The sequence below is a fragment of the Polypterus senegalus genome, chromosome 7 (assembly GCF_016835505.1).
Source record: "Polypterus senegalus isolate Bchr_013 chromosome 7, ASM1683550v1, whole genome shotgun sequence".
Classification (NCBI taxonomy): domain Eukaryota; kingdom Metazoa; phylum Chordata; class Cladistia; order Polypteriformes; family Polypteridae; genus Polypterus; species Polypterus senegalus.
The window spans coordinates 56,461,126-56,477,541 of NC_053160.1; the positions used below are offsets into that span (position 1 = coordinate 56,461,126).

General features: G+C 34.1%; 1 protein-coding gene across 1 annotated transcript in view; it reads left to right on the forward strand.

Annotated features, from left to right (window-relative positions):
- The window catches only part of adamts6 (ADAM metallopeptidase with thrombospondin type 1 motif, 6), a 311,123-nt gene that overhangs the window by 187,171 nt on the left and 107,536 nt on the right, over positions 1-16,416 (forward strand). Inside the window, exon 12 of the mRNA XM_039758682.1 lies at positions 10,727-10,834. Coding sequence (XP_039614616.1) covers positions 10,727-10,834 — 108 coding nt within the window. The remainder of the gene's footprint in view (positions 1-10,726; positions 10,835-16,416) is intronic.

The window sequence follows — 16,416 nt, forward strand, 5'->3', positions numbered from 1 at the left end:
CTCCATTATTCCTTTGCTTCTGCTTCAGCACAAACTGTTACAATTTTGATTTAACATAGCTATAATTAAAGTTACTTACATTCTTTTTTATTATTTAAACACTAGAACTGAGTGTTATGTCATGAATTTGAAGTCAGCCACTGCAATTATTTAAGAAGCAAATGGATTGAATAACAGTTAGCTGTTAGATGTTTACTAACAATAAACAGTTAAGTGATAGAAATTGTCTTGGTATGCTTTTAAAAATTTCTTACACGGTTTACAAATATTTGATGTAACATAAGTTATAGGAAAGCAGAATATAATCTTCAGCTACATGCTTTATTTATTTTTTCCTGAAAACTGTGTGAGAGTACACTTTTGTACAGGTTACATCAGCCAGCAATCTGACTATTTTGTGTTTATGGGTGCCACAGGCTGTCCCTTTATATTTTAATATATATTTTCATTAATAATCATTTCATTAACACAATATTAAAACGTCATACTACTCATCAAATGTATAATATTAATATTTACAACTTTTATTTCAAAATCAATACAGAGAAAAGAAACAAATTTTACCCCCACCCAACAGGAAGAAAAAAAGAAGATATCTTCCTAAATATAATAAAACAGTTAATAACACAAGGGAGTAAATCGCAGGCCCCACATACATAATAATAATAATAATAATAATAATAATAATAATAATAATAATAATAATGAATTCTTCCATGTTTTAAAAAGTTTTGGACATATCATCTAAAAGAGAATTTGATATTTTCTAATTTCAGATAAAACATATTGCTTACCCTTTGAGTTATAGATGGTGGGTTGGGATTCCTTCAGTCTTTACACCAAATATTACCGTTAATGGATTAGGAATGATTGTGACACTAAGGCTGTCTGAGAAGTATGCAATTATGTTAAATTAGTACATTCCCAGAACATAAGGCCTAGTGATGCCGGAGCTTGATGGCAACACAAGATAAATGTGATTAATGAAAGACCTTTAGTTAAGTTATGGAAAGTTTGTTGCTTATAGAACTAGAGTGTGTTTTATGTATGGAGTTCCTCTCCTTTTCTGAGATGGCAATTGAAATTGAAAGGCCTCTTTCCCACCGTTCCCCTTGATTTTTGAAGACATTTTTTTATATGCAACCTGAGTCTTCAACAGGACTAACCAGTATGGCCTCTTGGATAAATACGGATGCGAGATGTAGAAAGTTGGGTTTCTTTTAACAAAACTTCTAATTTGAATATACAAACTACTTCAGTTTAGATTATAATTGTTCATAAAATGCAAATATTTTATCTATTCATTGAAAAAGATGTATATATTTACTTGTAAGTCATTATCATCGGATATTTAAACTGTTTTTAATATTATGAATAGTTATCTAATGTAGTATAATATCCTACAGATTTCACTGGGAAATTTTCAATCCAAAAGTCTTATGAAATTCTCCCCACATATTTAAGACTAACTAGCCTTGTTATCGACCTAAAATGGGTTTAAATCTAAGTAATCACTGCAGACCTCAGCATTAACATTTGCAGTGCACTATGCAATACATATATCTCTGTTATCTGCCATTTGGAATGAGATTCATAAAAGCAGTGTTAATAATTGTGATTCCCCATCTATTGAAATGACAAATTAAATGTGTTTTATTACTAAATATGTTTGTGATGCTGTATCTCTTTCAGAGACATAGACAAAGTAACTGGATGGATGCATAGACAGACACATAGACACTTGTCCTTTTATTAAGGTGAATGCTATAGATGATTGTGGGTCTGATATATAAAGCACCATATCATCTACATATAGTGATAATTTTTTTTAGTTCTTTCCTGATAATCCTCATTATCCCTGGATTCTTACTGGAATGAAAAGCCTATGGCTCAATGGCAAGTTCGAAAAGCATTGGGGATATTGGGAACCCTTGTCAAGTACCTCATTCTAATTTGAAGTATTCAGAGTTTATGTTATTAATATGGACTAAGCCTTCTTAACTAGTATAAAGTAAATTAATTCATGCATATATGGAGCCAAACATAAATCTGTGCAGTTTAATAGATAATCCCTTTTGACTCTATCAAAGGCATTTTCTGTCTCCAAAGATAGTACGGCTTCAGGTGAGTCTGATTTTCTTGGTGAGTATATTACTTAAAGCAGTCGTCAAAGATTTGAGTTTAAGTGTCTGCCTTTAATAAGTATAGTTTGGTCTTGGGACATTACTGAAAGAAGCATTTCTTCAATTCTTCTAGCTAAGAGTTTTGGTAGTATCATAATATCATTATTCAGGAGTGACACTTGCCTGTATGCACATTGTAGTAATTTTTTTTTTCTTTGGGAAAAAGGGTATTAATGCTTGGAGGAATGTTTGGGCTGGAGTTTTATTTCCTGTTGTTCCTATAAATGCTGTTAATAATAACAAAGACAACTTACAGTGGCATGCAAAAGTTTGGACACCCTTCCTTAAATATGTTACTGTGAATAGTTAAGTGAGCAGAAGATGAACTGGTCACCAAAAGGCAAAAAAATTCGAGGAAACATTTCTATAATATTTCAAGCAAGATTACATTTATATTTCCATCATTCACAGGTACAACATACCAAACAAATGAAAAGGGCCTGAAACAAAAGTTTGGGCACCTGACATGGTCAGTACTTAGTAACACAACCCTGTGTCAAGCTGTGGTATTTGTATTTTATCGAAAACTCAGTAGCTTGTATCTCAGCTTCTTTAGACTGAAAGGAATATAAAGAATTTCTTAAATGTGTCAGTTTCTGCTTTTGCTCCCTTATTTTACTTCCTGTTTTGTGGGCAATTTCTAATATTGCAATTTTCTGTTTATTGATTTGTTGAGGTAGAATCATATTAACCTTCTCTCTGTGTAAGGATGTTACAATTTAAATATAACTTGTTCAGTTTCCCTTGTTATCAGGCATTAAATTCTGACTATAAGGCCAGGCTTTTCTTATAGAGAGGAAATATTTCAAATGTATAATGTGATCTAGAACCTCTGTAATCATTTTGGATGACTTCATGGAGTCTCTAGTTTGTTTTTATGAGAAACATATGGAAGCATTTATCCTCTTAAAACAGCCTTTATCATTTCCTTAACCTCTGAGGACGCATTGGTCTATAAAAAGTAATTGATTTGATTGGAAATGAATTCAATAAAGATGTCATCTGCTAATGGTTGGGGTTTAAGTTGCCAGTTATGAGTTAAGTATGTATCAGATAGTGATATTAGCCAAAAAATAATAGGAGAGTGGTGAGAAATGATGATAGCACCGTACTTACAAGATTTGATAGTGGGCAAGAAATTATTATCAATGAAGAAATGATAATTTCTTGAGTAACTATGATGTACAGGTAAGAAGAAGGTACTGTATACAGTAATCCCTCCTCGATCGCGGGGGTTGCGTTCCAGAACCCCCCGCGATAGATGAAAATCCGTGAAGTAGAAGCCATATGTTTGTATGGTTATTTTTATATATTTTAAGCCATTATAAACTCTACCACACTGTTAACATTATTAGAGCCATGAGATAACACCCTTTAGTCAAAAGTTTAAACTGTGCTCCATGACAAGACAGAGATGACAGTTCTTTCTCACAATTAAAAAGAATGCAAACATATCTTCTCTTCAAAGGAGCGCCGTCAGGAGCGGAGAATGTCACAGAGAGAGAGAGAGAGATAAAAGCAAGCAATCAAAAAATCAATACATGCTTTTAAGTATGCCAAAGTACCGCGATAAAGCAGCATTTTGTAGAGGAGCGTCCGTATCCTCTAGGCAAACAGCATCTGTGCAAACAGCCCCTCTGCTCACACCCCCTCCGTCAGGCGCAGAGAATGTCAGAGAGGGTGAGAGAGAGAGAAAAGCAAACATCAAGCACCGTGCGGGAAGCATATCTTATATCATTGAGGAGTTTTAGTTAATATGTAATACATGCTCTGATTGGGTAGCTTCTAAGCCATCCGCCAATAGCGTCCCTTGTATGAAATCACATAGGCAAACAAACTGAGGAAGCATGTACCATAAATTAAAAGACCCATTGTCAGCAGAAATCCGCGAACCAGTGAAAAATCCGTGATATATATTTAGATGTGCTTACATTTAAAATCTGCGATAGAGTGAAGTGAACTATCCAATTTTGTTTGCAGTTATAGATATTATAGTTGCTGTAGTTGAGGACCTGTTCATGTCTAGATTTAAAAAACAATTAAAATTTTCAGTCAGTATAATTTTATGAGTACTTATATTAGGAACCAGTACAAATCCATTTTGCATAAATTTTCTGTCATTCACATTTGGTGCATATATATTTATCAGAATTACGTTATAGTTCATTAAGTTCCACACTACCATGACATAGCACCCTTCAGAACTGAATACCACATATGTTGCTACAAGTGGGTTTGTTTTATGAATTAAAATTCCCACACCTATTATTTTCAAAATATAGCTGTAATGAAAGATTTGGTCTATTTAGTCTCTTTTTAGTGGAAACTTACTTGTTATGTGAATCTCCTGTAAAAACCCCAACTTTGCCTTTACGCCTGTGAGATGGGATATTACTGTTTTTCTCTTTAGCTCATGATTGAGACCTTTAATGTTCAAGCTTACAAAATTCCATAATTCATCAGAGATTTACTTCTTCTAAAAGTTAGGGGACATTTTTGATCTTAAGTCAAAGCAGGGATTATTTCAGATTTCAGTTTTAACACTAATTTCAAATATGTATTGCTAGGTGTTGCAGTTAGTAAGCTAGCACATAAATTGTCACAAGTGTGAGAGTTAAAGAAATGCAGAAATAAAAACTTGTTGTCTTTCCGGTTTCCTCCCTCCCCCAGTTTGCCTTTACACGTAAGGCTAAAATCAAAAATCACAGGAAGTGTCACATATTAAAGATATCTCTTGGTTTAAATGAACATGAAATAATGTCAGATGTTTCATTTTATTTTTTTACTCCTGGTTACATGTAAATATTTTCAAAATGCATAGTGATCTTACCTGTGCATACTGGAAGAAGTAATTGTAGTAGCTAAAGTTTTTGGAAGACCACTTTCTTTGCATTCATATGGTATTTTTTTATTTCAATGGCCTGCTCCTCCAGTAGCCTAATAGTAAAATTATAGCCTTACAAAAAATAGTAACACTTTCAGTTCACAAGCTGCAATGGAATAGTTTCTGTTAAAAATCTGCAACAAAGCATAAGAAAAAGGTAGAAAACATGCCAAAAAAGTATAGTGTAAACAGAGTTAAAATAGACCAGTAGAAATAAATTGATTTTATGGGGGCAGAGAGAACATTCCTGCAATACGGTGAAAAAATATTGATGGAGTACAGTATATAGATTCCGTAACTATTACTTATCAAGTCTTTACAAAATGCAGCCAGCATTTACCATCAGTTTTAATTCATTTAGTGTATTTTTCTCCATTTTGTGTGTGATTTGAATAGGTACTTTGACACCTCATCTCTTTTAAAAGCATTGTCACTTTACATTACGTATTTAGCAGTTATTAAATTAATAAAACAAAGTCAGAAATGGCATTCCATTAGCTGAATTAGATGCAATAATTATATCTATCAATTATAGCAGCAATGTTTGCTGTGTTTGCAGAATTTAAGGAAACATACTGGGTATGTACTTGGACTTGTACAATAAAGAATATTTGTATAGGCTCTGCCAAGTTTTGCTTTATTGTTTACGAGTTTTGTTTGGAAGTATTAATGGGATCTTGTGGATTCCCCCCCGTCTTGTCTTAATTTCATTAATTTTGAACAATTTAGGGACCTGGATGGAAATCTAAAATTCTTATTGTTAAGAGTGGTCATCAACTCCACAATCTCATTCTTGAGACCCACAGCAAGTTACAGTGGTAAAAGGTTTTTTTACACTTTGGCTTTCTTCCTCTGGAATGCAATATTCTTGGATGAGTAAGCGAATAGTGACTTTATAAAAGCCTTAGGGCAAGTACATAGGAAGACACAACTGCATTAACACAGTAGGATAGTTCTCCAGCATGCAAAAGTAAGCACACTGCTTCTTTTATGTGGTGAACAACAACTGTCAGATATTATTTTAAGGATCATGGTAATTCACCCATCTATTATCTGTATGTGCTTTGTCCAATTCAGGGTCGTGGGGTAACATCCTGTTCCAGCTGCATCAGATTCAAGACTGGAATTAAGCCCCTGAGATGGACAACAGTACATCCTTGGCGCAGTCATAGCCACCCACATTCACTTCAACAATCACATCTTTGGGATTTTGGACAATACCTGGGAGTAACTAGAGAACAATTCATGCAGGACATTGAGGATTTACAAACTCCACAAATACATTGAAGGGGCCTGGTATATGAACCCACTTTTCAAAAGCTGTGAAACTACCCATTATCCAAACCGTTTTATATAATTTACAATAATAAGCAGTAAATTCACCATTGATCCCTCAGCTCTCATCCGTGTGTCCTTAGGCAAAGAAACAAGCCTTCCCAACTAACTTGAACCCAAGCAAGGAACAATAGAGGATCAGCTGGGTTTTGTTTCATTTTTTTTGTTTTATTAAATATTTTTAGTTCTCCCATGTAGTAATGCCTAAATGTCAATATCTTCTGTTTCAGAGCTAATAAGGTAAAGTAGATTTGATAAACTATCATCATAGTATGTACCATAAAGAATCCAATTTAAAAACATATTCATCAGTGAGAAGAGTCCAAATGTTAATATCTTTAGTAAAACTATGGCCTTTATCTGAGCTGAAGTATTAAACACTGAAGTATATAAGAGTAAAATCAAAAGTGTCTACACTCACATGTATCTGTAAATATACACTACTTATGTATGTATTCTATGCAAATATATGTAATAACGGTTAGAAAAGGTACCATGGTCAACGTTCAGGTGTGTTTGAGGACTTATTTAACTGATTTGAATGTTGGAGAGCATTTCTTAATTACTTCATGAAAAAAGTCAATTGTCACACTTCTGTTTATTAAATATTTATGTAACAGTGTAAATACAAGTGATAATAGTATATAATTACATTCATTAGCAGACTACATTAAATACATGCATTTTAACAGCACTTTACAATATTATGCAGTTAGAAAATGTACCCCAAACAAGCTTGTCATGGCTCAATAGCTTTCTTAAACAGCAGAGTCCAATTCAAGAGATATAAAAATGTCATCGTTTGATGTGCTGTAGTTAGTTGTTGGTTGAGGAGGCTCTGTGGCTAAAAGTAGTTCAAAGTTCATTTCAACGTTTTTGAAATAAGCACCCAATGAAGAGATAAAATCTCTGTTGAAGTCCCAATGTAAAATTGTTGGCTGCTTTGGACCGTGATAGAGAGCAGGTGTAGAACTTTGCAGATAAATTATAGTGCAAGATCATTATAGTGTGTTTTGGGTTCACCGACAAAAGCGCGATTGACATATGAGCGCCGACAAAACTGCGACAGTCAAATGAGCGGCGACAAACTCGCTAACTGGTTTTCGACAAATGCGCGCCTACAAAATCGCCACAACAAAATCGTGAGAGAGGCCAAGAGAGTGGGACTACATATGCAGGGCGTGATTTTAAGGACTATCTGCGTGCCGTGTCTCATAATATTGACTTCTAAAATAAACATTATTATATATGCTTTAAACTAGTAATTCATATTTAATGAAACTTTCGTGATTTTGTCGGCGCGATTTTGACACCGCGTTTAAATCTGCGCTATTTTATCGGCGCTCATATGTATATCGCGCAAATGTCGGGTCACTGTGTTTTGAGTTTAATGTGAATATATATTTCATTACTCTTTGTTTACAGAGTGGCGCTTACATAATTCCTTTTCTCTTACATTTTTTTTCCAGTTAACTTGCCTCTAGTCGCAGCACAAGTGAGCTGTTGTACAAAAAATGCAGTTTGTACACTCCCCTGCGTTTTACAGAAATTTTACTAACTTGTATTGGGGATCCAGTTTGCCATCAGGAGCAGCTGTTGGACAAATAAAAAGGGAAAATATATAAAGTATACACATCAAAGTAACCCCTCTCAAGAGATACATTTGAAATAGTAAACTAATGCATAATTGAAGATGCACAGAATGCATACAAAGTGACAATATAATAGCAGTTGTCACAACTACTGCCTTTTAGCTCTTCAGACACTCAGCTTGGATTCCTTCCTGGTCACTCATGAGTGAAGTGTACATATTCTTCTAGTTTCTCTGTTTCCCTTGAATTGGGCTAAGTAGGTTTTGGAAATGGATGGATTGATTTTTAAAAAATACATAATGTGAAAAATGTTCAATGCTTTTGGTTACAAGTCACAACTAAAAATCATGTGATGATCAAGCTAGAGATAAATGTATTTTTTTTCTAGGGTAACAATAATGTTTACTGTGAATATATAACCCATGCATTTCACACTCATCATTCACGCAGTGTCTAATGCCACACATCAATCTGTGTGTGAAAATTATAATCTGGAAACAAGTTTATTTTTCTCTACCAATCATTTAATAAACTCCCATAGGTATTATTTAGAAAGAAGAATGTTTCAGGCTATTGAATTCTTTTTCCGTCAAATGATATTTTTAACAAAGCAAAAATATTGTTACTTATTGTTTAGTTAAGTACCATTTATTAAAAACAAATCATAGGTCAGCCAAAAACTGACCAGTATATAACACATGTAATACATGTAACATAAATGTTAAGATACGTTTGCTAGACGAAATTAACAGTATATTCTAGATACTGCATAAATACATGTGTATTTGTATTGGGTTTAACACATGTGCACATAAACCTGGAAATAAAATTGCTAATGATAAAATACATCATTATACATTATGAGGCTGCTAAACATATTGTTTAGATTAACTGGCTGTTTGGCTGATGAATACTTGTATTTTTTAGTTTTGTGCCTGAAATATAAATCTTTTTCAGTGTCAGAAACGTATTAAAGTTACAGAAGAAACACCAATCTCTTTGGTTGATTTCTACATGTGCAGGTGGCTCCTAATTTACAGGTGTCTTTTTACCTCAATCCTTTGTGAGAATACCTGCATAAATATCAAAGCAATAATTAGCTGCCTAAACAAGAACCTTTTTTTTACAATTCTTAAAATGTTGTAATTTAGTAGTAAACAGCACTAAGCATTTTCTCTCCTTTAAATTTTGTGGTTGAATCTTTTTGCATTTCTTACATAAGTGTAAGACTGCACAGCAACAAATCTAAAAACTCATTTGGAATTCTCTTTTTGTCTTTAATTTCAAGGAAGCTAGAATCTGCTAGTGTAAATACATCTGTTAAGTATTTTCATGCTAATTTTATATATCATTATAAGTGCAACATGTGCATAGTCTGATTTTCATTTACTTATGTTTTTGCAATAATTTTATTTGAAATAGTTCAAATTGCACTATTTCAAATTACTGTACATATTTAGCAATCATTTATTGAATGCAGCAGACTATTTTTGTACTAGATTGGTAATTGAATTTTTAATACTTGGATCTGTGTTGTTTGCCACTGTGGTATTTTACTATATTATTCTTACATTACTAAAAATTGTTTTTATGGTGCTGACAGTCTAGCCAATGTTAAGCCAAAGCTAAGAAGATTATTTGCTTGAAAAAATATATTGAGTTCCAGAGCTTTACTGCCTCGTGCTGTAACTCCTTGGACTGGTTTTCATTCCTTGCCAAACATAGAATGTGTGGTGTGTGTATGGCCTCCCTGTGGCTATGCTGGTTTTCTCAGGAAACTCTGGTATATCCTTGTGTTAGTATAACTGGAGACTTTATATTGGAGTGATGTAATCTTGGTGAGTTCATGCACTTTGATTAGACAACCAAGTATTTCACTGAGGGTTCTTTCTTGTCTTATGATAAAGGCTTCCTGTAAAGGTTCTCACCCCAAAAAAATTGTGATATAGAGTAAATAACAGTTTTAGAATTCTGGTGCATATGTAGTACACTAAATTAAATATAAAATGTGAAGAGTTTAGCCATACATCGCTAAGAATATTAGCACAGTATACTTATACTGTGATCAGATAAAATAGAGCACTTTAATTGAAAACAAACCATCCATGGTTATCCAGAAACATTTTAAATTTACTGACATTTCACATTGCCATTTGGCCATAATTCATAAAATGTAGACATAGTGGGCTTCATATAGACTGAAACATAATTAAATTAATTAAAAAAACAAGCAAAAATTTATTTCAAACAGGAGGACCAACTCTCCTGGATAACTTGGTAAGTAAACATGTGATTCATTTAATTTTACAAATTTTAGCCAATCAAAGGTCTGAACTACTCTTAGGTTGCTTAAAAGAATCTTGTATGCTCATCTGTTTTAAGCTTAACTAGAAACAATATAGGAGAATTTTGAAAAATCAAAACTCTATCTATCTATCTATCTATCTATCTATCTATCTATCTATCTATCTATCTATCTATCTATCTATCTATCTATCTATCTATCTATCTAATCATATCTTCTAGTTATGTTTTTATTGGATGACAGAAGATTTAATGGTAAACTTTATTCTCTGGGTGTTGGAAGCTTGTGTTCCAGATACTGACACAGAATACCTTTTTAGAGTTAAGTGAAAATGTTGTCATATTATATTTTCCTCAGTTAAATTTCTCCTCACCTTTCACTTTTTCAGTATCTATTCTGATCAACTTGCTTTTGCCTTACTTCCTAGGAAGTGTGTAGAGAGCTCTGGTGTCTCAGCAAAAGTAACCGCTGTGTCACCAACAGCATCCCTGCTGCAGAGGGAACTTTGTGCCAGACTGGAAGCATAGAAAAAGGGGTAAGAAATCCTCAAAGACTGATTGTAATATATGTTTCACTTTGAAAGTGCTTAAGAGGATTTTGGTCATTTGTGAATAAACCATATTTTTGTGAATTGTTTTTAATTTCTATAAACACTGCTGGATTAGGTTTCATTTGTTTGATGTGCTACATTGTGTTCAAATATTACAGATACAGTGAACATTTTGACAGTGGTGTGTAGTCAAGCTCAAAAAGTTTAGTCAATAATTTGCTATCACCACAGCATACTGTATTTCCAATACTGAATTTCAAGGTTTAGTTCAAAGTACACCTTTTCAAAGTAGTACAGCTGCTTTCATTATACATTTGATTAAGTTGTAGTTACGAAGAAGTATATCTAGTAGTATATTTTCATTAGGCCACATTTTTAGAAAATTAAACTGAAGTGTGTTGAGTATATAGTCAATACTGTTAAGTCAAGAACATTCTCATTATTTGTCCATGCTCTACAGTTTTGCTCAACAGATTGAACTGCTGTGAAATGATAACTAAAAGCTAATTTGGTTTTAAAAAGAAAATAATTTCTTACAGTATTAATATGAAAAAAAGCTTTGCAATTCTGGTAACTGTACAGGTATTGTAAGGTCTGCTTTAAATAATATGAGTATGCTTCTGGTGGTCTTTTCTGCCCACTGCTATCAGTGCTTCCACCTGATGTAATCATTAAGTTTATTTATTTATTTATCAATCAATTAATTGATTTGGACATATTATCGGTCTGGTGAGTCTGTATTCTTGTTTTTTTTCTAATTGAATATAATCTAATCCAAAATAATCTAATCTAAATACAATAAGAATACAAATAATTTTATTTTTATATCATTAGCAATATATTATGTTTCAATACTTCAAACTGTATCATTTTCAGAATTATACCTGTGCTAAGGTGACTGATGCGAGTAAACTGACCTGTAGTGTAGAACATTACCGGAACTGCTGCTCTTTTCTTCTTGGAGCAGGACTGAGAGTTGGAAACAGGTTGCTGGTGCAGTAAAAGAATATGGTCTGCTGCTGAGTCTTTTCAGAGCAGACTAGACATGACATTTTCTGCTAGAACCTGAGTTTTTCTCTTCAGGTACAGACGGGAATTGGCAGAGAGTGAGGAGGGGAATCTAAGGTATTACAGCAATGGAGCTGTTGATCTAGTAAGTGGGAAGTTGTCATGGTCTTCATCTGGGAATGGTGATGTGTCAGTGGGGCCTGAGAGGATCGTTGGGCGCTATTGATGGAGGATTGTTTTTATTGCTTTTAAATGTTATTGAATTTTTTAGTGCTCTATTTTTCTTAAGGTTATTTTATCTATGAACTATGGCATCACTGGTCTTAAGGATTATTTATTATTGAACAGGAACTGCACTGCACTTATTTATTTATAGGACACTGCTTGGATTTGTAATAAACTGCACGATGCACTTATGTACCAAACCTTGCTTGTTTATCTGTCTTCATTGCATTAGTCTGTCCAGGACATTACTATCAATGTCCTGGTTTTAAGAAGAAGCCAAGGATGCGGGCATCCTGGCACATCACAATACCTTAAAAACAAAATGAATTTGCTGCTGGATTGAGATATTTACATTTTCTTTTTAGGAAATAAAACCCACTGATTCTCCATCTTGTTGTCTCTTAATTATGGAAAACTATTTACAATATATGTTTTGAACCTCAGAGAGTTTGGCAAAATATCCTCCTGCAGAAATCTCATAAACTCACTGACACCAGACTAAATTCATATACAGTATATTCTTATATAATACACTACCGTGGCTGTTCGTTTGTCTGTCTAGGATTTTAAATCACCTGTAGCTCGCAAACCGTTTCACCTATTGACTTGAAATTTGGTACACATATACTATGTGACGTCTACTATCCGCTTTCGGGGTGATTATTTTTATTACTCTTTTCATTTTTATAATATTTTATTGTGGAATCAACACTCGGCAACACACAGCAGGCCGGCGTATGGGCGCCGTTCTCATTCCCTACCACCTTCGCTAATCATTCTTGAGGCAGATTGAAGACTTAAGTGCCAGCTTAAGTGAAAAATTAAACAAAACGTACTAAGTAATTGCAACACAAAAAACGAACTTAATCAGTTTTAATGCGAAAAGATGCAGATGAAAGCAGTGGGCTGCTAGTGTGGAGAAAAGAGCTGTTCAGGGAGCAGCAAGTGCATCAACCTCTGATCAAACGAATGCTAAACATACAGAGAAAGAGTATGAAAACTAGGAATGCTCAAGTCAAGTGTATGTGTAAGTCATATGTTATTGTGCAGTACATCGCTACTGGTATATATATATATATATATATATATATATATATATATATATATATATATATATATATATATATATCTATCTCAGTACAGGCCAAAAGTTTGGACACACCTCCTCATTCAATGTGTTTTCTTTATTTTCATGACCATTTACAGCGCTCCATTACTCTCCTTCTTGCTCAAATAGCCCTTACACAGCCTGGAGGTGTGTTTGGGGTCATTGTCCTGTTGAAAAATAAACGATCGTCCAACTAACCTGACTTCTGCACAACACAACTGCTGGTCCCAACCCCATTGATAAAGCACGAAATTCCACTAAATAACCCTGATAAGGAACACCTGTGAAGTGAAAACCATTTCAGGTGACGACTACCTGTTGAAGCTCATCGAGAGAACGCCAAGAGTGTGCAAAGCAGTAATCAGAGCAAAGGGTGGCTATTTTGAAGAAACTAGAATATAAAACATATTTTCAGTTATTTCACCTTTTTTTGTTAAGTACATATGTACTTAACTCCACATGAGTTAATTTATTGTTTTGATGCCTTCAGTCATGAAAATAAAGAAAACACATTGAATGAGGAGGTGTGTCCAAACTTTTGGCCTGTACTGTGTATATATATATATATATATATATATATATATATATATATATATATATATATATATTGTGGAAAGCGTAGACACAGACACAGACTGACCGACACCAGAATGTCCAAAACACACTTCTTTATTTATATTTACCGTACCACAATGCCTTCAATCACTAACTCTCTCCACTGTCGTCTTCTTCTTCGTCTTCTTCTTCTTCTTTCTCTTTCTCTTTCTCTTTCTCTCTTTTGACCTCCTCTCTCCTCCTCACAAGCTTCATCTCCTTCCTCCCAACTCTGGCTCGTTTACTGGACGGAGGCTTCCCCTTTTATTATGACCCGGATGAGCCCCAGGTGCTCCCCTTGACGTCACCTCCTGGTGTGGCGGAAGTGTCAGGAAAGCACCTGGAAGCACTCCGGGTGTCCTCGGAATTACTTCTGGCAGCACTTCCTGGTGTGGCGGAAGTGCTGCCATCCAGGCTTCTCTAATTGTGCAGCCGCCCCCTGGCGGTGGCCACGTTCTCTCATACAGAGCATCCCAGCTCCGTCCCTGTGCCCCCAAATAGTGCCGGAGAGCTGCTCTCTCGTGGCTGAGGAGAAGTATTGTCCAACTCTGGGACTATCCAGGGCAGTGTCCCCGGTCATCTGTGACAATATATATATATATATATATATATATATATATATATATATATATATATATATATATATATATATATATATATATATATATATATATATATATATATATACAAATACATTATTTTAATAATTCACAGAAGATTGATTTCATAATCATCATCATTTTCTTTCTGTTTTTTTTCTAATTAGGGTCTTAGTAGCAATGCACCCAGCTTTGTTGACCAGGCCTCGCAATCCTCAGTAATTTTCACAACTCTTTTCTGGGGAATGGCCTTGTATATCTCCCTTGGGTGGTGCAAGGTAGCATTCTAACTACTGTACATGATCAAAGTACCTAAGCTGATACGTCATGATCTGGAGAAGCAACAGTTCTACTATCAGGTTCTCTCATTCATGCTTGTCACCGTGCCACAGAGGCTGAGCCCAGAAACTTTGTATAAGAATGTCATTTCTGCCACTTATTATCCCAACGTCATTCTTTCATCTGGTATACAGGGTGTGTGACCATAGATAAAAATGGCAATATAGACTGACCAGTAATTGGAAAGCTTTTTCTGCAGACTAAGCCCCTGCTTCACCCTCACAGTTTGATACAATGGTCTTAAAACTGTTGCTACCTCACAGATTCTTAGGTCAACAAGAATGCATACATAACACTATTTTCACAAGATTGTTTTTCCAAGTCCACAAAACACATATAAAATGGGATTGACATATGCACAGGACTTCTAAAGTATCTGCATGGACAAAAACAGGACAGAATTGACATTCTACTTATCTTTGCTCTAAAAGTTAGTAATCTGTGTTCAAAGTAGTCGTGTATGCAACTAAATGAATATAAAATAATATCAGTGTGCGATATTCAGTCTTACCCATTTTCTTTATGTAGAAAGGAGGATGTTGAGGTTCTTCCTTAAAATATTCAGGAGTAAAAATGAGATGAAAGCCCTTTGGATAATAATGGTGGTAAAGGGTATTTGCATGGTTATGAGTTTCTTAGATTGATGACACTACTTAAAATATGGAATTTTACCTTTTTAAATGTTGCAATATACTGTACAGTATATGTAGTCATCTTGAAAAAAGTATTACGTTTTTCCTTTTACAATGTGTTTGACTCAAAAACAGCAGTGTTAGAAGGATCTGCCAACTTCTTTGTATCCATCAAGTGTATAATCAGATTACCCAACTCTTAATACTAAAAGCACAGTACATCTTTTCAAATTGGTACAGATGCTTTCATTATACAGTGGGTTGAGTTTTAGTTAAGAAGAAGTTTATCTAGTTGGTTTAGGCAGACTGAATGGCTTAGTGACAAGAGATCAGTACTCGAAACCTTTAAATTCCAAGCTCGTTTTGTGACCCACAGACATTTCTTTAATGTCCTTGATTTCCAGTTACAAAATAGAAGTTGTATGTTATTTAAGGGCTTCAACAAAATAAATGCTATTATTTTATAGTCTGAAATGTATGTACAGTAGGTGCATGGTGCTTTGTCTTGTGCCTTGTGCTGCTAGAATTGGCTCTGGTCCTTCGTGACCCTGAATTGGATTAAACAGGTTTAATATTGCAGTGTTATGTTTTGCTAAATGTGTTATAGATAGATGAAAAAAGTGTTAGACAAGAAAGACAAAAGTAAGAAAATAGTAAATAAAAATGTTATTCTTCTTTCATGATTTCTTTTCTTTTTTATTGTACATTGCATGATTTCAAACAAAATTTATAATGGCAACAATAGTATTATTAAGTATCATACTAGTCAAGTAAAGTACGTTTCCAAGATAATTTCCATAAAATGAAAATTAAACTTCTAAAAACAAGAACCATCTAGAAATGCCAGACACGCTTCATTAATCTAGATATCATTAGTTTTTTAGCCTTACATAACAAGAACCAAGTCAATAACAGTAGTTTGATAAAATGCCAATGCTGCAGCTTTTCTGCACCTCTGCTCAGGATAAACAGGTTTTGAAAATGGATGAATGAATGGACAATAATAATATGTGTTTTTTCTAAATTATGTCTGTTTTACTGGCAGTAGGTCTTGGAGAATAA